The sequence below is a fragment of the Oratosquilla oratoria genome, chromosome 12 (assembly GCF_046742065.1).
Source record: "Oratosquilla oratoria isolate Oo_2021 chromosome 12, ASM4674206v1, whole genome shotgun sequence".
Lineage (NCBI taxonomy): Eukaryota > Metazoa > Arthropoda > Malacostraca > Stomatopoda > Squillidae > Oratosquilla > Oratosquilla oratoria.
In genome coordinates, this window is record NC_134788.1 from 61,440,996 (window position 1) to 61,466,486 (window position 25,491).

The following is a 25,491-nucleotide window of genomic DNA, read 5'->3' on the forward strand; positions in this document are numbered from 1 at the left end:
ATGATTCTGTAAATAGTTATCAAATCTCCTCCTCTCTTCTTTTCTCTAGTGTCTGTAGTTCAAGTTTTTGTAGTCTCTCTTCATATGATAGTTTTGAGAGTGTAGGTGCCAGTTTTGTAATTGCTCTTTGTATTCTTTCAAGTTTTTTATACATTTTTTTGTACTTGGTGACCATATCGTTGCTGCATATTCCAATCTTGGTCTTATCAGGGTGATTAGGATTTTCTTCACCATTTCTTCATCCAGGTATGTAAATGCAACTTTGATTGTTCTTATCAAATTATAAGTTTCTCCAAAAATCTTATTTATATGTTTCTCAGGTGACATATTATTCATAACAATGACTCCCAGGTCCTTCTCATTTTCTACTTTTTTTATTCCTTCCTCTCCCAAATTATACGATCCTGTTACTCTGCTTTTGCTTTTTCCAAATTCCATTATACTACACTTTTTTGTATTGAACTCCATCTCCCACTTCCTACTCCATTCCTGTACTTTATATAGATCTCTCTGTAGTGATTCACAATCTTCTGTTTTCACTCTTTTTAGTAGTTTTGCATCATCTGCAAAGAAGCTCATATAGCTTTCAATTCCTTCATCCATATCATTAATATATATAGCAAACATTATTGGGGCCAGTACTGTTCCCTGCGGAACACCGCTTATTACTTCATCCCATTCTGAGTGCTGGTCTCTTATCACTACTCTCATTCTTCTTTCTTGCAAAAAGTCTTCCATCCAATTTAGTAGTTTTCCTTGTATTCCTCCTTCAGTTTCTAATTTCTTAAGCAACTTCTTATGTGGTACTTTGTCAAACGCTTTCTTTAGGTCTAGAAATGCACAGTCCGCCCATCCATCTCTTTCTTGACGCATGATCGTCCTTGTCTGAATCCAAATTGCCTTGGGTTTAACACTTTATTTTTTTCTAAATATTTTACCCATCTACTTTTGATAATTCTTTCACAAATTTTTGCTATTGTACTTGTTAGAGAGACTGGTCTATAGTTGGTAGGTTCTTCTTTATTTCCTCCTTTATATATAGGTACTATATTTGCTTTTTTCCAATCTTCTGGAACTTTTCCTTCTTTCAAGGAACTGTTTAGTATGCTGTGTATTTTGTCTGCCAGTTCATTCTTGCATTCTTTCAGAATCCAGTTTGCTATTTCATCTGGCCCATGCGATTTTCTGACATCAAGATTACCCAAGTGTGTCAATATTTCATTCTTTGTTACTTCTATTTCTTCCATAGGGGGGACTTTCTCTTTCAACTCAATCTCTTCAGGTTGTATATTTTCCCTTGTAAACACTGATTTCAAATGTTTGTTCATAATTTCTGCCATTTCCATTTCCTCAGTGTATTCAACTCCCCCTTGTCTTAATTTCTCCAATTTTTTTTTGTTTTTCAGTTTATTGTTTAGAAATCTGTAAAATAATTTTGGTTGATGTTTACACTTTTCTATAACATCTTTTTCATATTTTCTCTTTTCCTCTCTGCACTTTTGTACATATTCATTTCTATAACCGGGATATATTTTCCATTTTTCAGGTCTTCTGTCTTTTTTCCATCTGGTCCAGGCTTTGTCTCTTTTGTCTTTTAACTCCCTACAGCTTTTGTTGTACCAGCATTTTACATATTCTTTTTCTTGTTTTTGTCTTGGGACATACTTTTCCACTCCTTTTTTGTAAATTTTTGTCAAAATATTCCATTTCTCTTCCACTGATGTTTCTTCTTTGTATATTTCTTCCCAGTTTTCTTGTTGGAAGAATTCTCTTATTTTATCAAAGTTTGTTTTTTCATACATCATTCTTCTTTTTCTATATTGTTCATTTCTTTTCATATATTTTTCTTCATTAAGTTCCAGTTCAATCAATATGTGGTCACTTTTACCTATTGGTGTTTTATATTCGATCTTGTCCACTATTCTAGGTTCAGATGTAATTATTAAGTCTAGTCTCGATGGTTCTTCTTCATTTCTATACCTAGTGTTCTCCTGTATCCATTGTGTCATTGAATGGTCAGTAATCATCTCAAGTAGAGCATTTCCCCATGAGTCATCACCACTCTTTACTGTCATTTCTTCCCAGCAGATTTCTTTGCAATTAAAGTCGCCCATCATAACTATTCTTCCTCCATCTTCCATTATTTTATTTAATGCTATCTTTGTGTCCTCTAACATACTTTTATGTTCACTCTCCTCCCATGAGGCTGTTTTCGGAGGCACATAATTGATCACAAATTTTCTGCTCTTCTTATCTCTGTCTTCCACTTCTATCATAATCATCTCTACTGTATTCTTTCCATATATGACACCTTTCACGTTTATATCCTTCTTAGTCAGGAACATAACTCCACCCCCTTGTTTTTTCTCTCTGTTTCTAATCCAATAATTGTATGCATCATGTCCTACACTGTTGGGTGGTAGTGGGCCTTTTAATTTTGTTTCTACAATTCCCATTATGTCCGGTTCTTTTTCCTTCAAATAATCATTCAGTTCATTCAATCCTGTTATTAATCCATCTATATTTGTGTAAGACGCTCTTAGTTTTCTGCCACTTCCATTGTGTTCTCTGTTTCCCTTATGTTTTTCTTTTGTATGTCGAACTGCTTTATTCTCATGTTCACTACTCTCCAATAGAATCTCTTTCTCTGACTCCGTTCTTTCCTCGTTTTTTGCCTTAGCTTCAAGTCTTTTCTGCCTCTCTTTCCTCCTTATTCATTTCTCTTTTTATCCATACCTTTTTATATTGATCACTTGTTGCTAGTTTCCCTGTTTTGGATAGAATTTTCTCTGCCGTTGTTTGTGACCTGAATTTAATCTTAATTGGTCTGGTCTTATCTGTACTATATTTTCCGAGTCTGAATTTTTCCTCAATTAACTTCATAATTTCTGGTTCATCTTCCTGGACTAATTTTAATAAACTGCTTACTCTTTCATTTTCCTCACTGATTCTTGAGGTTCTATCTGGGTTATGTTTCTCTTCCATTCCTAATATAATTATACATTTCTTTTTGTCAGCTAATTCTCTTACTATATTCTCCTTCTGTCTCATCACTTTAATAACTGAGTCTTCATTATGTTCTTTCAATTGCTGTTGACTATGTCAGTGAATGAAACCTTATTCCCTTCTTGGGTTGTTCTCCAATTTTTAGCTTCTTTAGCTATTGTCTCTCTGTTTTCATTACTATTCTTCAATTTCTCATTCTCCTCCTTTACATTTCTTAACTGTCTTTTTAGGCCCTCTATTTCATCAGTTAAGTTTCTGTTTGCCTTCTCTAGTTCTTCCAATCTTTCAACTCTCTGGAAAATGGAGTCAACATTACCTAACCTACGTTCCAAGTCCTCGATCACCTTATCAACTCTCTCCTCTAGTCTTATCAGTCGGGGGGGGGGGGTTGTGTCCCCCCCACCCTCTTTAAATCCCTGGAACATATTCTCGTCACTTTCTACTGTATTGCTCCTCTCTGTACTTCTAATCTTTACATTTTTATTAGCCATTTCGTCGTCACTGAGTTGGTCCGGTGGTCGTTTCATGTTGACCTTACGCTTGTCTGCTTGGGCCAAGTCCTCCACTTCCTCATTTCCTTCCATTTCCCCAGCAATCCCTCCCCTTCTCCTCTTTTCCTACTTACCCACTGCCCCACGAGCAATTTCCCCCCCACCCTGTTAATACAAAAAGGCACTTCTCTTTGCGTTGGGATCCACAATCGGCACTTTTCTTCAGAACGTTCTTCAAGCCGTCCGTTCGTTGAAAGTGTGTGTGTGTGTGTGTGTGTATTTACCTAATTGTAGTATACAGGAGAGGAGCAATGCTTATTGGGTCCCATCTTCTTTTCTCTACTTTTTCATCATACCTATCCTCAAATTCGTGTGCAGTTCCAACTTAATCCATATCCAGAAATTGCATTTCCACACAAAATAACTTATGACCTCCAGAAATATGTTTTCCTGTTGATTTCTATGTGTTTTAAACAATTCTAGCTCATTTTTGATGTAGCTATTACCTTTTCAAACATAAAAAAGTAATTTCAAACAACTATGCATGTCACAATTATTGAAAACATAAAATCAACAAGAAAAAATATTTATTGAGGCCATTAACTTGTTTTATCTACCCGTTGAGCACTGAAGATGCCACCTAGCAAAAAACAGCTATTTTTTGATAGTCTAACCTGACCCACATAACAAAACCAAGCATGACCAACTTAACCTAACCAAGTCTAACCAAACTTAACCTAATCCACCTAACTTAACCATACCAACCTAATCCTATTCTATCCTAGCCTAACCAAATCTAACCTAACCTAACCTGGACCCCCCTTGCATGGGTGTTTGCTAGCCAGGAAGCTTAAACCTAGTGATTTCTCAGCTGTTTTCTACCAGTACTTTATGGTTAGCTGGTGGATGGTTGGGGGGTATCAGGGAATGAGCTATTCCCTCTTGTTGGTGAGTCTGGATTGTCATCCAAGGTATTGACATGGTACTCTGCATTATCTTCGTGTCAATTCATGCGAGGCTTGTAGAGATTACCAGCAGCAACCATAAATGAACATCAGTTTGGGCAATCCATAGCAGATGGGAGAACTCCATATGATTTCAGATATTCTAGTGTGTCTTCATTATTGGAATGGAAATTGTACACAAATCTCCAATAATTGTATAGGCAGCCAGGACACAAAGTTGAAACAACTGCCACAGCCACTCAGATTCAAACTGAGCACAAATTCTCACTTTACAAACTGCCTCATTGGATGTTTGAAATAATTATCACTAACTGGCTACAGATAATGCATGTCTCAACACTGATTGTGTGTGTATTTACCTAGTTGTATTTTGCGGGAAGGGGAGCTATGCTCGTGTTGTCCCGCCTTTGTATCTTGCAGTGTCTAGTTTGTTTTTAAACTCATGAATGGTTTTTGCGCATACTATTTCATTGTCCAGTTTGTTCCAAGTGTCCAAAACTCTATGAGGAAAACTGTTTTTCTTCAGTTCTCTTCTATAGCTATGTTTTTTTATTTTCTTTCCATGTCCTCTTGTGTTTCTTTTGTCCCAGTTAAGTAAGTTCTCACTATCGAGTACCTCTGTGCCTTTCATGATTCTGTAGATGGTCAATAGGTCACCTCTCTCTCTTCTTTGCTCCAGTGTCGGTAACTCCAGTTTAGCCAATCTCTCTTCGTATGATAGGTTTGCAAGTGCAGGTGCCATTTTTGTAGCTGCTCTTTGGATTCTTTCTATTTTCTTTATATTCTTTTTGGTACTGGGGGACCACAATGTCGCTGCATACTCTAATCTAGGCCTTATCAATGTAACCAATATTTTTTTCATCATGTCTTCGTCCAAGTATGTAAACGCCACTTTTATTGATCTTAGCAAGTTGTAAGTCTCCCCGACAATTTTGTTAATCTGTATATCATAGGACAAGTCGTTCGTGATAATTACTCCCAAATCTTTTTCGGATCCTACTTTCTTTACTTCTTTGTGTGTGTGTGTGTATGTGATTCACCATGGTCCTTGAATCATGTGTTGGATTAGTGTGTGTGTGTGTGTCTGTGTATGTTTAGGATTATAATGATTTGAGGCATAATCTTGTCTCTAAATAAATTGTACTTGATTAGTCTATACCACTGCCTGGGTTTGGTAAACTTTTAGAAGTGCACACCTATATGATATAGCATTAGAAAATTATTTATTTTGTAAATCATAGTACATCAACATAATATACATTTTTCTTGGCAGAAAGTAATAACAAAAAGTTGCTAAAACTGATTTACTAACAAAGAAAAACTCACGGAGGGTGAATGATATATCATGTTTGTTTTGATAGATGCCAAGGTTGAAGAAATGAAAGGATGATAAATTCATTTATTCTAACCTAACTTAACCTACGCTACCTAACATACGTCATCTAAGCTGTATTTAGTAATGTGGTACCTATAATTCTAAAGATCCATCGGGTCGTCGTCATGGATGCAGACGGCCTGATTAAGTAATTATTTGGACTGCTGGGAGTAGAGTTGTTGCATAGCTTGAGGGAAGCCCTAAATCATCTTTGTAACAGCATTTAATACTAATGTCAACTGGATTTGGAGAACACCCAGTTCACAATGTGAAAATCATTGTCTAACTTGCATGGCATCTCGATGCTAAGCTCGCAGCTTCATTCAGTAGTATATTTGCTTTTAGCAAGGTTTTGTTATTGATTTCCTCCAAGAAAAATTGATACATTATGTTAATGTTTTATAATTCACAAAATTATTAATTTTCTATTGTTATGTCACATAGGTGCACACTTCTAAAAATTTACTGATTAACATTAGCATATACCCTTACCTAGGTTTTGAATAACCTATGCATTGACATTTTTTTTTTTTTTTACCCCCGTGAGTCATTCCAAATTTGTTGCCTGACCATCTCATCCCTTGGAATATTTCTCTAGTATCTGCTCCAAGTCGAATGACATAATGAAGTTGAAGATGTTGACAGCACCAAATAAAATTTTGTGAATCCATTACGGAACTTGTCACCCCTTTCCCCTGTACGGGAGAAATGCAACTGTAATATTTTGAAACAGTAACAAAATATTGAAGATCGAACTCTGAAACATACGCGGTTCCACATCGATGAACGTACACGAATTTGAGCCAAGTACGATAAATTGATGAGTAGGAGACGGGACCCAATGAGCATTACTCCTTTCCTGTATACTACAACCAATTAACTACATACAAATGCAAACATTACCTTCTTTCTTTGGAAGAGAGAGGACTATATGACACTGGGCTCCGGCATGTAAACAAAGATGGCGGAGAGTCTCGGAAAACGAGACCCGTATATCATTTGTTTGAATTAAAAAGCATATTCATTATTTATCTGTAGCTATATTGTACTGAGGAGGAATTACATCGTTAGGATAATTACTTAAAGCGTACACAAAAAAGATCGCGTATTATTGGTACAGAAGCGAAAAATAACCTTTACAAACAACGAATACATGTAGTGGTTAGTTAAAATACAGTGTGTAAAATTACGAAGTCACAAGCATTTGACCACAACAATGGGAAATAAGTGTCAGAGCTTTTTTAACCATCTCCACAATTTTACACTTGACAAAGAAACTGAAAAAAGTATTGTTAAAATTAGACAGGCTTATAAGAGATACAAGTTCTCTGATGCATCTAATGACTATCAAAGTTTTATGTCAATACAAAGATATTTAAAAAGGCAATAAAAAACGAAAACGATAGTACGAAATTGATATAGTTGACAAATGCAAAGAGAATCCTAAAGAATTCTATAGTTGCATTAGAGATAAAAAGGTTATTAGGAATCACATTGGTCAACTTTTATCTGCTGACAGTCAACTTGAATATTCAAATGAAGGAATGTGTGATATTTTAAACAATTACTTTACACAAATTTTGTTGAATGTGGTGCTGTTTTCTGCATTGATAATTTTCTTGGAGATACTTTCTAAAGATCTCACTAATCGCCGTGTAGCAGGGTCTAAACTCTGTAGAACTCGTGCGTAGGTGGACATATTCTCCGATCCGGATTTCGGCCCAACTGAGCCTTCTTCAGGGAGTGTGTCAAATGTCAACAAAGTGTGACATTTGACCACACGAAATTATTAGACTAGGGGAGATCACATGATAGTTGGAAAAATGTGCATAAATTATCTCCTCATGCTTATGGCCTACCCTGTGTTTTCATAATGGGTACATACATACATACATACATATACCAAAGGCTTTTTCTCCATTACACGGGGGTAGCCAAAAGGAAAAAGGCAGAGAAATCACTCCCACTCATTTCATTTCCCATATATTCCACTCCCCTCCACCCTCCTCCCTCCCTCCCATCTCGGCACCTTCTGGGTGACGGGTCATCCCTGCATCCTGTCCACTACCCCGGGTCAGAGGCAGTGTCGTAAGACACAGCACATCCACAGCAAGGCTGCTTCATAAATTCGGCGACCCACCCCTCTCCGTCCCCTCATGCAACAAAAGAAGACGGGGCAGCGCTAATAAATCGAGTGCCTGTATGTTCAAATTGGGTTTTTTATCCTTAATATAAAGGGCCTCGATTATCTTTCACTTCTCGGGTCCATGCAGGTTTCCAAGATTTTCGTGTTCTGTTCTAATCCTTCTCGTGTAATGTGGTATCCGTGTGATGCCAAATCATGGTTCTTTGGGGCGCCTGTGTATTTGTGTCCAATCAGTCTGGATTCCAGCTCCATGGTCGTCATGCCTATGTACGAGGAAGGAAGGGCTTCGCAGTTCCCTTTGGTGCATCTATATTCGTATATGACATGAGACTTTTTCAGCTAATTCCTCTCTTGGCGGGTGTTGTTTTGGAGAAGCAGATTGGAGGTTTTCTTGCTTTTATAAAAGATGATAAGTTTGATTGAAGTGTTGTCATTCATAGGCTTTATGTTTCTTTTGACGATGTCTTTGATGGCCTTTTCATCTTCTTTGTAAGCTGTAGGAAAGCGTGACTTGTAAAAAAGTTTTATTGTTTCTTGGTTTGGAATATTGCTGGAGTTGGTGTACCATTTGTTTAAGATATTTTCGGTAACCTTATTAATTTCTTTGTTGCTGAAGCCGTTATTTACTAGTACCTGGGTAGTACGTTCGAGTTCTTGGTGGACTTTTGACCAGGTATCGCAGTGCGTAAGTGCTCGGTGGACATAAACTCCAATGGTAGATTGCTTATATCGATTGGGGCACTTACTGCTTCCGTTGAGGCATTGGCCTTCATTGGAAGGCTTGGTGTAGACATTGGTGGTGAAACTATTTTAGCTCAGTATTCGTAAACGAAACACCTCAAAGTGAACTCCAAACTGAAACCTGTGAAAGGTCTGGGGTAAACTTACTACGGTAAATGTAACAAAAAAAAATAATAATAAAAGGTGTATAGAGAAACTCAAAGTTAATAAAATACCAGGGCCTGGCGGTTGGCATCCAATAATCTTAAAAGAAATGAAAAATGAGGTTCTTGTTCCATTAGAAATTATTTTCAAGAAATCCATCATATCCGGAGATGTCCCAAGAGAATGGAAACTAGCTAACGTTGCTCCCATATTCAAAAAGGGTGACAAAAAGACACCAAATAACTACAGGCCTATAAGTTTGACCTCAATCGTAGCAAAAATGATGGAAACTATCATCAGAGATGCTATCGAACATCATTTAGAAAGTAACTGTTTGATAAATGATAGCCAGCATGGTTTCAGACGGAAATGTTCTTGCGTGACTAACTTACTCGAATTCTACAACACAGTTATCTCGAATTATGTAAAAAAAAATATATATATAGATTTAGTATATACTTTGCAAAAGCCTTTGATACCGTCCCACACGAAAGACTGCTTACTGAATTAGCTTCACACGGAATAAGTGGGAGCCTATTAAGTTGGACTAGTAATTGGTTAAATGATCGAAAACAGAGAGTTGTTTTAAATGGAAAACTTCTAGATGGAAAAATGCTACGAGTGGAGTTCCTCAGGGTTCCGTTCTTGGGCCACTTCTATTCATAGTATATATGATATAGACCAAGGACTAAAATCTACTGTTTCCAAATTTGCTGATGATACAATAACTGTGAGGAATGGCAAATGCTGTAATGATTATAATTTGTTTGATATTATTTGTTTGTTTTGTTATCACTTGTCTGTTTATCATTATTTGCTTGATTTTCTTTTATTATTAGTTATATGTCAATTTATTATTATTTACTATTTACCATTTTGTTTATTATTTAACTATACATATTCATTTATTTATGTATCTTATTTATTAATTACATGATTTTATTTCTATTTATTCATTTATATATTATTATTATTATTATTATTATTATTATTATTATTATTATTATCATTATTATTATTATTATCATCATTATTATCATTATCATTATTATCATTATTATTATTATTATTATCATTATTATTATTATTATTATTACTATTACTATTATTATTATTATTATTATTATTATTATCATTATTATTATTATCATTATTAATTATTATTATTATTATTATTATTATTATTATTATTATTATTATTATTATTATTATTATTATTATTTTTTTTTTTTTTTTTTTTTCGCATCCGACCTAGATATGGATGAACCGATCTTCTGTCGGCATGCTCCGCCTTTGTAATATATATATATATATATATATATATACATATATATATATATATATACATATATATATATATATATTATACATATATATATATATATATATATTATACATATATATACATATATATACATATACATACATATACATATACACATATATATGTTATACATATATTATATATATATATATATATATATATATATATATATATATGTGTGTGTGTGTGTGTGTATATATAAGTATACGAACGCGGGAAAGTATTTGAACAACACTTAATGGGTCTCAGTGAATAGATACATTTTTATCAACCACAATGTACTTTAATTCTATGCCATCAACATTGGGAAATCCGTGGAGGCCAACACGCAGAAATTGAAACTTGGTACGGACAAGGACTCCACGGGTCTCCAGATGTTGATGGTTTAGAATTAAAGTGCATTGTGATTGATATATATATATATATATATATATATATATATATATATATATATATATATATACATATATATATATGTATATATATATATATATGTATATACATATATATGTATATATATATATTTATATACATATATGCAGAAAGATCACTATTAACAACACGTGATCCACAAATTTTGCTGGTAACCACTAAGGAAATCGGAAGAAAACAGTATTCTCCAAGCGCTTTCGTGTAATTCACATCTTCAGGGGAATACAGAAAAAGTTGTATTACAAAGAGGTTTAAAAATAACAAGATTATACACTAGGAAAGGAACAGGCAAGGTGTGAGATGTCACAAAATTAAACACTAGGAAAGGAACTGGCATAGCACAAGATGACACGAAATATTACACTAGGAAAGGAACCGGTGAAGGACAAAAAGTCACACATGAAAAAAGAATAAGTCTTGGTACACAAAGTCATCAAAAAAGAAAAAAAAAAAGAAATCTAGAGAACAGCACAATTCACCAAATTAATTTTGGTCACATACAACCTGATTACAAATTTTGTTAATGATGAATTTATCTAATTTATAAATGCCATTACTGATATTAAGAGTAGAACCTTCAGAATTTTTTATAATACTACTTTCTATTATGTTTCTATTGACAAATGAATTACAAGAAATGATAGAGGAAGCATTAGTCCAATTAATACAATGATTGAAGTCTTTCATGTGAACAAATAGAGCATTGCATTCTTGTGCTGTTCTAACACTATATTTATGTTGTTTAATTCTAGTTGATAGTTCTTTGCCCGTTTGTCCAATGTAATACTTTTCACAATCTCTGCAAGGGATTTTGTATATGCAACCATCAGAATCAGCGGGAGAATTTTTTATTATTAATTTCTTAAAAGTGCATGGGTTATTAAACACTACTTTAACATTCCATGTTTTAAGTAGATGAGGAACTTGAGAAAGATTGTTATTGTAAGGTAATACTAAAAGATTCTTAATGTCAAAAAGGGGAGGGGGTTGATTCCTATGAAAAGTTTTTTTCGCCAAAGAGAGAGCGTTATCTAAAAATGTGTATTCACCTCGGATCTGCTGCAGCCTCTTTTCGAGACAGCCAGACACCACCCTACGGCAGTGAGCTCAGAGCTCATTATTAGCAGATCTCTGGGTAGGTCTGAGACCACTCACACTCCACACACCGGGAATGCAAGGTGTGTGTGTGTGTGTGTGTGTGTGTGTGTGTGTGTGTGTGTGTGTGTGTGTGTGTGTGTGTGTGTGTGTGTGTGTGTGTGTGTGTATTTACCTAGTTGTACCTAGTTGTATTTTACGGGAAGGGGAGCTATGCTCATGGGGTCCCGTCTTCATATCTCATTTTATCTAAACTATTTTTAAATTCATGTCTTGTTTTTGCACACACCTCTTTCTCATCTAACTTGTTCCAACTGTCTATTACTCTGTGAGGAAAGCTGTTCTTTTTCAAATCTCTTCTATAGCTGTCTTTTTTTATTTTCTTTCCATGTCCTCTTGTATTTCTGTCATCCCATTTTATCAGATTCTCTCTATCAGTAATTTCTATGCCTTTCATGATTCTGTAAATAGCTATCAAATCTCCTCTCTCTCTTCTTTGCTCTAGTGTCTGTAGTTCAAGTTTTTCTAGTCTCTTCATATGATAGTTTTGAGAGTGTTGGTGCCAGTTTTGTAATTGCTCTTTGTATTCTTTCAAGTTTTTTTTATACATTTTTTTGTACTTGGTGACCATATCGTTGCTGCATATTCCAATCTTGGTCTTATCAGGGTGATTAGGATTTTCTTCACCATTTCTTCATCCAGGTATGTGAATGCAACTTTGATTGTTCTTATTAAATTATAAGTTTCTCCAAAAATCTTATTTATATGTTTCTCAGGTGACATATTATTCATAACAATGACTCCCAGGTCCTTCTCATTTTCTACTTTTTTTTATTCCTTCTTCTCCCAATTTATATGCTCCTGTTATTGTTTTTGCTTTTTCCAAATTCCATTATACTACACTTTTTTGTATTGAACTCCATCTCCCACTTCCTACTCCATTCCTGTACTTTATTTAGATCTCTCTGTAGTGATTCACAATCTTCTTCAGTTTTCACTCTTTTCCGTAGTTTTGCATCATCTGCAAAGAAGCTCATATAGCTTTCAATTCCTTCATCTATATCATTAATATATATAGCAAACATTATTGGGGCCAGAACTGTTCCCAATAATGTTTGCTATACATATTAATGATATGGATGAAGGAATTGAAAGTGTGTGTGTGTGTGTGTGTGTGTGTGTGTGTGTGTGTGTGTGTGTGTGTGTGTGTGTGTGTGTGTGTGTGTGTGTGTGTGTGTGTGTGTGTGCGCGTGTATGTATAAACTGCTACCATCCAAAACAAAATTATCTTGAAAAATTCACGAAAAGAACAAATGCAACAGAACAAAAGAAGATATCACAACTCGACCTAGCAAGTGTGGCAGAGTATAGGATGGTATGCTGTACAGCACAGAGCACAGCTCGGTGTAGCGCGACACGGTGATGCCCTAACCAGCTGCAACGCCTGTCGAACTATAGTCATTTCATACGACCAACAAGGTAGGAGTGCAGACATTCGGAAGCATGCCGATGTCATACGCATGTAATCGCGCCCAGGGTGCGGAGCTGCTAGGTAGAGCTCCAAACATATCTAGATAGAACGTCGGCAGCATCTTCACCCAGTGGACCGAAGGACGCGGCCCTCTCGGGGCTCACGCCGACAGATATCCGTTAGCCTTCCTACACGCACCACGCGCTCTCATGTAAGCATAACCCATCGATTAATGAATGCATAAATAGCCCTACGTGCGTTTCACTGTCACCCCTCTTGCAACAGAGCTTGCAACATGGCGCAGTGAGTGGAATGACCTCGCTACAGTGACATAAAACCGACGATACCTTAATAAATGGCGCACGCATTAACGAAGAGTGACAGTAACATGATACGCAATTCAGTGGAGCGTACGTGAACGAAGTGTTGACGGAAGTGTCGAAGGGACTCGGCGGCAGTGTGCATGTTGGACCGTGAGTACAGTTTGACACTAGACAGTGGACGCCACGTTACGTGGAGTTAATGACGCGCTTTCGTAAGCATGTAGTGGTGCTGACATAGAGGCCTTTCATCCCACTCACCATGATATTGAACCTCTCGGCAGAGCTTTTCCCACCGCGACCGTGACCTACATACCCTACAGAGCGAACGTGACATCACGCGGCCTACCAGCCTACCCATGTAGGTCACACCCACCCAGCCAGGGAACATGGAACAAAGGCGCCACTCACCTGCTTCACATTCTGAGGCGAGCGAGGTCGACTTATCTGCCCCGTCTACGCTTACACCAAATGTGACGTATTCGCGGGATAGTGGTGGTAACATCGGACAGCTCGTAGCTGTGATGCAAGAGGAACGGAGAGAGGACAGCAAGAAAATCGACAAAACAGCGGACACCCTGCAATCCCTCGTAGCCTTTGTCACCTGCACAACGTCCCCTTCACCGAGCCTCTCGTCGACCTCCCCGTCCCCTTCCTCCGCTTTCCGCCCCGATCCCGCCTGTCACAGGAGTGACACCAGCTCTTCCGCCACCGGGCAACCTCTCGTTCCAACGTCCCCTGGCACTGCAAACCGGTGAACACTTCCGGTCGTTCCATTCGTGGCGCCATGACTGAACCGACTATGCCGTCATAGCCGGTGTTAATAGGATGCCACGTGACATACAGCTCCGGTCGTGCTTGTCCCTCGACGTTCAGGGTATACTACGGGACTCCCTGGACATCCCGCATGACACCTCGCTCTCGGCCGATGAGATGCTCGTCCGACTGCAAGCCCAATTCCGGGACGCTCGAGTCGAGGTCCTCCGCCGCCGCCGCGACCTGCTCCCATGCACAAAGGCGCAAAGCGAGTCCTCCGATTTATACGACCGCACAAGGGATAAAGCTGAGGATGCCCTTCACGGTCATTGGCAGATGGACCTCATGTAACCCTCACTAACCATCACCAACCATGCACGTGATCCACTCGTATACGAGATGGTTCTCGTCATTAGCATGACCCCCAATCTTGCAGACATCACAAATTCCTCAATCACAAAACAGCTTGACTCAATAATGCAAAATAAGACAAACATAACGCCCCTGCAGTATCACCAACACGAGATGCCTAATGTCACCAGAGAGAATTAATGACCCCCTTTCTCATACCTAACCAAATTACTTTACCACAAGTTCAATATATACTCCATATCTAGCCACGTCCACCAACCACATAACCCCCATACAAAGGAATTAACACCCATATATATGTAAAATTACTAACACATTTCCCACAAGGGAACTTATACCAACTTGACTGGCCTGCGCTCCTTCATGGGCCTCGTGACACAACTGGCGGGCTTCACCCCGGCCACAGCAGCGACAACTCAACCCTTACGACCTCTAATGAATCCTAAGCGTTCATTCACCTGGACTCCGGGTCACGACAATGGTTTCGCCAAAGTCAAGCGAGCTCTGTCTTCATCAAGCGTACTGGCGCCCTTCGACCCTGCCCTGCCAATGGCACTGCAGACGGTGTACGCCCTACACCAGGACCACGGTCAGGGGCGCTTGCGTCTTGTTCAGTGTGGCTCGCGGTTCCTGACGGGCGCCGAAACCTGCTACGCCACCATCAAACTGGAGATGCATGCTGTCACCTGGGCCGCTTCCAAATGCAAAATATATGTCTGGTTTGCTCCACTTGATGACAGACCATCTTTGCATCCTAGACGCCCTCTCGCAAGCCCTGCTCTCCCACTCCACGTTGGAGGACGAGACCGACTGTGAATTCCGGGCCAGGGCACGAATGGACCGCGCCTACGGAAACCTGCTTACATGCGTGTCCTCCGGGGTCCCGTCCAACTGCCTCGCCCTACCCAGCTCCGCCCTCCCGTATTGGAAGCTTTGGGGCGTCCTCTCCGCTGACGGGGAACTGCTGTGCGGGCAGCGCATCGTCGTCCCCGCCGCCCTACGGAAGCGTACACTGGCCCGCCTGCACGATAGCCACCGCAGCGCAAGGGACACCAAGCGACGGACTAGGCAAACTGTCTTCTGGCCTGGTATCGATTCTGACATCAAGAAGACGTTGGAGGCCTGCGAGCTGTGTCAAGTGCTGCTCCCTAGACAGCAGCAGGAGCCTCTCCTGTGCGACGACCGCCTCATCCGAATCCATATCTGTCGTCGAGTTCTTTCACATCGCAGGAAAGCCGTTACTGGTTATGGCGGACAAGCTCTCAGGCTGGCCCTTCATCGTGCTCTGCCACCAGGACACGTCTACCAGAGTCATCCGGAAATTCTGCTGCTACCTCCGGGAGGTAGCGTCCCCCTCCGACCCACCCGGACTCCTTTTCGGAGGAGGAGTGCGTTTGCCGCGCCGCCGCTCAAGCTGACCAGGTGCAACCCCGGTACAACGAGCACACCCGGCCCTCTCCTCGAATTGAGTGTCGGCCAAAGCGCGCGGGTTCAGGACCGGTTGTCCCTCCGTTGGGACAAGGTGGTCGGGTGGTTATGGGCAGTGGTAGGTGCAAGGACTACAAAATCAGCCTCCAGAGCGGCAAACTCTGGTGGTGCAATCTCCTTCCAGTGTCCCCCGTGCCCTCCCGACGCCGCCGACCCCGTCGCGTCCCATCCCTCGATTGAGGACCTGTGGTCCTCGTGCGTGGATCTCCTCATGGTCCCCCGTCACTCGTTCCGGCTTGCGAATAGACGTACCCCTCACGAAGGTCCTACGATCTTGACCACAGTGCCACATGGACACGTACCATCTCACCTAATAGTAGTGAGATGGTACGTAGGTAGGAGTGTAGATATTCGAAAGCATGCCGATGTCACGCGCACGTAACCGCGCCCAGAGTGCGGAACCGTTAGGTAGATTTCCGAACATATCTATATGGATCGTCGGAAGAGTCTTCGTCCTGTAGAAGGACGCGCCCCTTTGGGGCCCACGCCGACAGATACCAATTTGCCTTCCAGCGTGCCCTTTTGTGCATATAACCCATTGATTACTAAACGCATAAATCGCCTTACGTGCCTTTCACTCTAACCCCCCTTTGCAACAAGGCTTGCAACATAACTTCTGACAAGAAGGTTCTGTCTCAGGAGTTATGGGAGAACAAGCACATGCAATACTACTACTAGAAATCACGAACAAGCTCTTGGCACAATAACAAAAACACTTCAGCAATTTTGATATTTTTATTATTATTCGACAATGAACAATGCATCATAGGGCATCTGATAGCACTTTTGGAAAGACTTCATTGAAATATAAGATTTGTGTCTCAAAGGATACAATAAACATTGCTAAATATCTTACCGTAGATATATTTACAGTAACACAGATTTCAAGTAACAATGTCGTAGACTCCAAAGAAATTTACACAACACTTAAGATAAAAGAACTGTATCCGTCATGACGTACAGATATCTACATCCACCAGTTGCACCATTCTTGACAATTTTTCACAATTACATCCGTGCACTTAATGGAATACTTAGAGGTCAGAATGCAAAACGGGAGACAATTTTTCAAAACTCCAAGCTGAGGAAATAAAAAGCATTGCCGACCATTCCCACGATATATTTTTGCCAATTAGAATTTAGGCAAATAAAAAACGCTATTTTTCAAATCTGAATAAATCGTTTGCAATTCGAAAACAGCGCCACCTTCGGCTATCGTCAAGATTCTTCGGAAGAGTGACGTATTAGTAGCCAAACATCGCTATTCCTACGCCATTGTTCAACATTAAATAATTGTAGGAAAAATGAGTAAATTATAGTCTACTGTGTACCTCCCAAGTGTAACACCGGGTAAAGTAGCGGTCGTAGCTTCTTTCAATTCCCCTGTGATGCAGATCGAAGGGCTATATGGATGCGGAAGACGAACATAACTGGGAGAAGGGGATCGTTGTAGGTATCGAGTGCACACTCTAAATTGTTTGATTGGATCACTTTGAGCCTGTCTTGTGAAGGATCTGGCTCATTCTATTGAATATTAGGGAGTTGTGCGGCCTCGTCTAAAAGCAGATGTGATCCCAAAGACTTTCGTACCCAATCCAGCCCTTGGATTGACCCCCAAAGTGACCAAAGGTCGAAGAAGTCAGGCCTTCAACAAACGCCGCAGACTAGAGGTGAGACATTGCTAATTGCAATGCTGCATTTGGCACTAAGCCAACAGCACAGGACACAGCCTGTGCTATAGGCCTAGATAGCATATGTAATCCACATTTTGTGAATCTGCACAGATTATCAATATTCATAAAATGTGCAACATCGATAATGAATTCATAATTGGGTGTACATATAATAAATCCATTTGACATGTGCACCTTATGAAGATGTATGTAAAGGCTAGGTTAGGTTTTATAATATATGCATGTCTAATCAGTTTATCTGTGCCCAATTATGAATTCATTATTGGTACTGCACAGTTTAACAAATATTCATTATCTGTAGATTCACAAAATGTCCAAAAGAGCCTACTCAAATGACATGCCACACTATGATAAACCATGGAGCTGAATACAACTTTCCCAACACTTCCAAGTTATGTCCTGTGTCCTTGACCTATGCCTATATGACATGAAAGTGAGACTATTAAGGCTTGCACTAGGCCTCAGCCTATGGCTTTCCCACATATGGGAATGGAACAACTGACTGCGGGAAACTGGGAGGTTTAGGATTAGGTTTGGTTTAGGGCTTTTAGAACTGGTTGGGTTAGGTTAGGGTTGGGTAAGTTAGGGGTGGTTGGGTTAGGTTAGGCCAGTTGTCCTAGACCAGTGTGACACGCGCCCCCCTCCAACCCCCCGGCCTTAGTCTTGCTGCCACAGCATTAATTCATTCATTATGTTCTTGTAAGTTCAAGATGATCTAGATTCGCCTTAGGCCTAGCCTATCCCTAAACATACCAGTTAGTATTTACTATTCTTTTGGCCCTCTATCCTGGTTTTCCTCTTCCTGATCCTGTTCCTTCCTACTTTCTCCATTATTATGGTCGAACTACCCGTTTTCATTATCGTCAAAAAGGTCAACTTTGGCACAATCACTCATTTCCTGATCATCTTTTGATGTTTGGGACCATATTGTGGGCTCAAACATATAAGGCTGGATGGATAATAAATGAAATCCACTGTCAAACTGCCCTTCTGCAAAACTTTTCAATAGACACCTCGAGTGGGTACGCAATAATCAATTCTAAGACGTGTTATCTACAATGTTTGGCTACTATGACGTCACTCCGATGTCATCTGGGTGGGCGAAAATATAAATGAATGGATGGCTGCAGCGTCTCAAGAACTTCGGAAGTTTCATAGGATTCACTCTTATAAACATGTATTTTGTATATAAAGAAATATATATGGTGGAATCAACTGGGATATTTTACAAAACCATTTCTAAAAGGGAGTCATTGACTTAGAGCAGTCTATTGCATTCTGACCCTTAAGAATAGTTAGTTACAAACAAGCAAATATGCAATTATGCAATAGGCCAATCAAAGTTCACTCAAATAACTGCACAATTGAGAGTAAATCAACTAATATTTACAGCCGACAGTATGTGTGTGTGACAACTTATCAACCAAACAGGTAACAATGGATCAACTTAATAGCTGAAAGTACCTTCATACAGAAAAGTTAAATGATTCAGGTCACACTGAGAGGCCTCTCACCAGCACGCAATACATGAGATCAACCTTTCCTGATAAAGTGTCAGTCACTACGTGACAATTCAAACGAGTCCTTCGTGAGAAAGCTGAAAGGCTTCTTTCATGTATGGGATACCATGTCACGTCTTTTTTTTTCTGAGAAAGCTGCATCACACAGGTCACATGTGAAAGGCTTCTTTACAGTGTGCGTCATCACGCAATATTTGAGAACACTCTTTCTTGAAAAAGTTGCATCTCACAAGTCACACTGGAAAGGTTAATCTCCAGTGTGGGTCATTATGTGCCACTTCAGGACTCTTTTGTGAGAAAGCTCCATCTCACAGGTCACACTTAAAAGGTTTCTTTCTAGTGTGGGTCATCAGGTGTCGTTTGAGTATACCCCTTGTTCTGAAAGCCTCATCACACAGGTCACACTTGAAAGGCTTCTCTCCAGTGTGGGTCATCACATGATATTTGAGAGCACTCTTCCCCGAGAAAGCTGCATCGCACAGGTTACACTTGAAAGGCTTCTCTCCTTTGTGGGTCATCATGTGTTGTTTGAGACCACCCTTTGATCTGAAAGCTTCATCACACAGGTCACACTTGAAAGGCTTCTCTCCACTGTGAGTCATCACATGATATTTGAGAACACTAATCCTTGAGAAAGCTGCATCGCACAGGTCACACTTGAAAGGCTTCTCTCCAGTGTGGGTCAACATGTGTCGTTTGAGACTACCCTTTGATCTGAAAGCTTCATTACACAGGTCACACTTGAAAGGCTTCTCTCCGGTGTGAGACATAACATGATATTTGAGAGCACTATTCCCTAAGAAAGCTGCATTGCACAAGTCACACTTGAAGGGTTTTTCTCCAGTGTGGGTCACCACATGTTGTTTAAGATAAATCTTGAGTGAGAAAGTTGCATCACACAGGTCACACTGGAAAGGCTTCTCTCCAGTGTGGGTCACCATGTGTTGTTTGAGACTACCCTTTGCTCTGAAAGCTGCCTCACACAGGTCACACTTGAAAGGCTGCTCTCCAGTGTGAGTCATCACATGATATTTGAGAACACTAATCCTGGAGAAAGCTGCATCGCACAGGTCACACTTGAAAGGCTTCTCTCCAGTGTGAGTCATCATGTGTCCTTTGAGATCACTCTTTGCTCTGAAAGGTGCATCACACAGCTCACACTTGAAAGGGTTCTCTCCTGAATGGGCCATCACGTGATATCTAAGAGCAGTCTTTCCTAAGAAAGCTGCATCGCACAGGTCACATTGGAAAGGCTTCTCTCCTGTGTGGGTCATCATGTGTAGTTTGAGATGACTCTTTCTTGAGAAAGCTGCATCACACAGGTTACATTGGAAAGGCTTCTCGCCAGTGTGGGTCATCATGTGACATTTGAAATTACACTTCTGTGAGAAAGCTGCATCACACATGTTACATTTGAAAGGCTTCTCTCCAGTGTGGGTCACCATGTGTTGTTTGAGATGACTCTTTTCTAAGAAAGTTGCATCACATAGGTCACAATGGAAAGACTTCTCTCCAGTATGAGTCATCATGTGTCTTTTGACTTTATCCTTTCTTGAGAAAGCTGCATTGCACAGGTGACACTTGAAGGGCTGCTCTCCAGTGTGGGTCATCATGTGTTGTTTGAGACTACCCCTTTGTGGGAAAACTGCACCACACAAGTCACACTTGAAGGGCTTCTCTCCAGTGTGGGTCATCATGTGATACTTAAGAGCAGTCTTTCCTGAGTAAGCTGCATTGCACAGGTCACACTTGAAGGGTTTTTCTCCAGTGTGGGCCATCACGTGATGTTTGAGAGCAGTCATTCCTGAGAAAGCTGCATCACACAGGTCGCACTGGAAAGGCTTCTCTCCAGTGTGGGTCACCATGTGCCGTTTGAGACTAGCCTTTCGTGGGAAAAATACACCACACAAGTCACACTGGAAAGGCTTCTCTCCAGTGTGGGTCATCATGTGATATTTAAGAGCAGTCTTTCCTGAGAAAGCTGCATCACACAGGTCACATATTAATTTTTTTTCTCTCCAGTACGGGCCATTATGTGATATCTTAGATGACTCGTGAGATAGGAGTCCTGCATTTGCCACACAAGATTCTCTCTATTACATGATGAATATAAGAATCTTTGGATACTTCTTCTAAGGAAATGTTGATATTTATCCTTGACCTGTAAGAAAATAAACAAGTTTAGAGTATAACTTTTCGAGGTGTTTGTAATAGACATAACACCAGCATATACAAATACAGTGGAGCATTAACCAAAATGCAGTAAGGGTAGGGAACAAATGAAGATGCTTAACCTCCTTGATATGATGATGCCTACACAGGTGTCATGAGGTGTGAGTATACAAAGATGCCGGACTCAGCGTTTTTATTACATTTTGTAGTTGTAGCCGAGTGACTCCCAAATTCTGTGAACTCGTTTGATCATGGTTTCTGTTTATTACTCAGAGTGAAAGCTGCATCACACAGGCCATATTGAAAAGGATTCTTTCCAGTGTGATATTTGAGATCACTCTTTGCTGAGAAAGCTGCATCACACAGGTCACATTGAACAGGTTTCTATCTAATATATGGGTTATTGTGTGATATCTAAGATGACTTGTGAGATAGGTGTGCTGCAGATGCCACCCCAGGTTCTCTTTGTTATATGACTAATGTATAGACTTTTCAAATACCTTTTCCAAGGAACTGTTAATACACTTGTCCTGAAAAAAAAAAAAATATATATATATGTTCAACAGCTAACTTGTTGACAGTTTGTAATAAGAGTAACAGGAACATATACTAATATAGTGGAGCATTAACTAAAATGCAATAGGGGAAGTGAACAAAACAATTTCATATTGCCCCGATACTCTATTTTTGCTTTTTCCAAATTCCATTATACTACATTTCTTGATGTTGAAATTAATTTCACACTTCTGACACCATTCCCAGACATTACCCAGGTCTTTTTGTAGTGATTTACAATCTTCCTCTGTATTTACTCTCTTTAGTAGTTTTGCATCATCTGCAAAGAGGTTCATATAACATTACACACCTTCATCCATGTCATATATAAGGCAAACTGAGCGTGTGTGTGTTTGTATTTACCTAGTTGTACCTCATGGGAAGGGGAGCTACGCTCATGGTGTCCTGTCTCTGCGTCTCGCCATATCTAATTTGATCTTAAATTCTTGTATTGTTTATTGTGTATGTGTGTATGTTTAGGATTGTAATGTTTGAAGCATAACCTTCTAGATAAACTGTACTTGATTAACATATACCATTGCCTAGGTTTGGTAAATTTTTAGAAGTGCACACCTACATGATATAGCAATATAAAATTAATAATTTGATAAATTATAATATATCAATGTAATACATTTTTCTTGGCAGAAATTAATAACAAAAAGTTGCAAAAACAGATTTACTAACAAAGTTGCAGTGGGTGAAAATGCTGTTTGTTTTCATGGATGTAGAGGTCAAAGAAATGAAAGGATGATAAATTTGTCTATTCTAACCTACCCAACCCACCCAACTCAATCTACTCATCCCAACCTATGTAACCTAAGCTGTATTTAGTAATGTGATACCTATAATTTTAAAGACCATCCAGGTCATCATTGTTGTCATGGATGCTGATGGCCTGATTTAGTACTTCATCAGACTGTGGGGAATAGAGCTGTTGCATAGCTTCAAGGACCTATTGTCTTTGTAACAGCACTTATTAAAATCACCTGAAGTTGGTGAACACCCAGTGCATAATGTGAAAGCCATCATCTAACTGACATTGGACTGGACAGCCAAAAACATGGCATCTTGATGCTAGGCTCACAGCTTTGTTCAGGAGTATATTCGCTTTTAGCATTTTTTTTTTATCGATTTCCACTAAGAAAAATATGTATTGCATTGATATATTATAATTTACAAAATTAACAATGGACTTAACAATTAATTTTCTAATTCTATATCGTGGAAATATGCACTTCTAAAAATATGCCCTGGGTTTTGGATACCCAATGCATTAACAATTCTTTGCCTAACTTTTTTAAAATACTCCTGCATCTTCCCAGGAGTCGCTGCCTCATCATCTTATCCCTTGGAATATTTCCCTTGTACTTGCTCAAAGTCGAAAGACACTTTGAAGTTAAAGATGTTGGCAGCACTAGGTAAAATTTAGTGAATCCATTACGGAACTATTCATCCCTTTCCCCTATACGGAGAAAATAAGAAGTAAGAAAATATGTTTATTTCCATCCCTGTGTTCCTCTTCATTGAAGTCGCCCCAATCCAACATGCAAAGGTAGAAATGCGTATGTAATATTTTGAAAAAAGTAACAAAATATTGAAGATCGTACTCGAAAACATACGCAGTTCCACATCGATGGACGTACACGAATTTACACCTAAGCACGATAAATTGGTGAGTAGGAGACGGGACCTCATGAGTATTACTCCTTTCCTGTATACTACAATTAGGTAAATACATACGAACGTACACATTACCTTCTTTCTTTGGAAGAGAGAGGACGATATGACACTGTGCTGGAGAATGTAAACAAAGATGGCGGAGAGACCAGAAAAACGAGACCAGTGCTGCCACTCTTAAAATATCACATATCCCAAGACTTGCCTCCAAGATCCCAAGGTTTACAAATATTGTAAATCAATGCTACTGAAACGTTCCTTCTGGTATATTACCTACTTGAATATTGAACTTATGAAGAACTATTGGAAAAATACAGGAAATGGCTCGCTATCACTGAGAGCCTCAGCATCATCGGAATGTAGAGTTGCCACTTCTCTCTGCTTCCTGACAGCTTCTCTGCTGATGCAGCGCTGGTGGCACTGCCCACTAATTACATCTTTTATTAGTGATGTCGATGGCTCCCACTGGTTGCAAGTTGTCTCCTGTCGTGCAATCGTTTGCTTGGTTAGAAATCGGTTTGCAACAGTTGATATATGAAAGCTGTTTGTTCGTTAATTTTGATCATGTTGAGAAAATATTCTCAACGCATGCAGACGACTGGGGTAGAATCACTAGAAAGCACATGAAGTTAGAGAGGAGGCAGAATTTCTGGCGGTTATGGCCATCTGTCAGTCTGCAGTTCATGCCAGAAATTAGTTGCCGAGTCACTCATATTTTTCAGTGATTCCTTGAAATGCAACAAATGTTTACATTCATCCTGTAGGTCGTCTAAGTCCTCTTCTTTAATCAGTGTAGGAAATTTGACCGCCAATTTCACAATAGAGTGTAAGCTTCTCTCATCGGAGAGTGCTTCTTTGGGGTCAACAACTCGCAGGATGGCCAGAATACTGTCTTCCTCAAAAGCAAATCTCTTTCGCATTTGGGCACAAAGTTCCACCAAAAACTTGTGGCAGTCAAGACGAAATATTTTTCAGCTTCTCGTAGAAGCTCATTAATAAGCATGGACTCGCATCTGCCACCAAGTTCAATATCATCAATTTTCTTGTGTATTGCATGATCACAGGTATCAATGCTGCTAAGCCCTTGTGACTGAAGTACTTCTTTTTTCACACTACTAAGATGCTTCTATATTTATCAAATATTGTAGAATGCAGAGTTGAAGGTTGAATGTACTGTGACTGGAATTCAATGTTCATTTTGTCTACTTTCCGAAGAATATAGTTGAGGAAGAGCAACATGTGCTTGTTTCTGGAGTTGCCATAGTTTTGTGTATCTTAGCTGCTCCATCTACTTTATCTGTGTTGGATTCTCCCTGACAAGACAACTGTAGGGCATCCCATTGTTCTAATATTCTAAAGACAACGGAGACTCTAGACCAGCCCTGTGCAACCTCCAGCCCTCAAGAGCTTTCATTGCGGCCCTCCCTTTCTCCTGAAAATAAATAAGCTATAGTGCGGCCCTCATAGAGAGATGGAGAGTGTTACCAACTAGAGCCCACCGAAAGTTTGGCATCCAAGAACCTCAAAGAAAATATAAAATGAGATTGTTGTGCCATTAGAAATTATTTTCAAGAAATCCATCATATCCGGAGATGTCCCAAGAGAATGGACGCTAGCTAAAGTTACTCCCGTATTTAAAAAAAAAATGACAAAAAGAAACCAAATAACTACAGGCCTATAAGATTGGCTTCAATCATAGGAAAAGTGATGGAAACTATCATCAGAGATGCTATCGAACATCATA

At 39.5% G+C, this 25,491-nt stretch overlaps 2 protein-coding genes across 2 annotated transcripts in view; both read right to left on the reverse strand.

The window, feature by feature from the left end:
* Positions 1–6,805, reverse strand: part of LOC143030442 (uncharacterized) — a 33,942-nt gene extending 27,137 nt beyond the window's left edge. Inside the window, exon 1 of the mRNA XM_076193591.1 lies at positions 6,741–6,805. The gene's annotated coding sequence lies outside the window, so the exon portion shown is untranslated. The remainder of the gene's footprint in view (positions 1–6,740) is intronic.
* A 10,047-nt stretch (positions 6,806–16,852) lies between these two features.
* Positions 16,853–23,894, reverse strand: LOC143031890 (uncharacterized). The gene is made up of 2 exons (XM_076196253.1): positions 23,826–23,894; positions 16,853–21,501 (listed from the first exon to the last, which is right to left on the reverse strand). Exon 2 carries the CDS (start codon positions 21,287–21,289, stop codon positions 19,649–19,651), a length of 1,641 nt encoding a protein of 546 aa, XP_076052368.1. The 5' UTR covers positions 21,290–21,501; positions 23,826–23,894; the 3' UTR covers positions 16,853–19,648.
* Between the last annotated feature and the right edge of the window lie 1,597 nt (positions 23,895–25,491).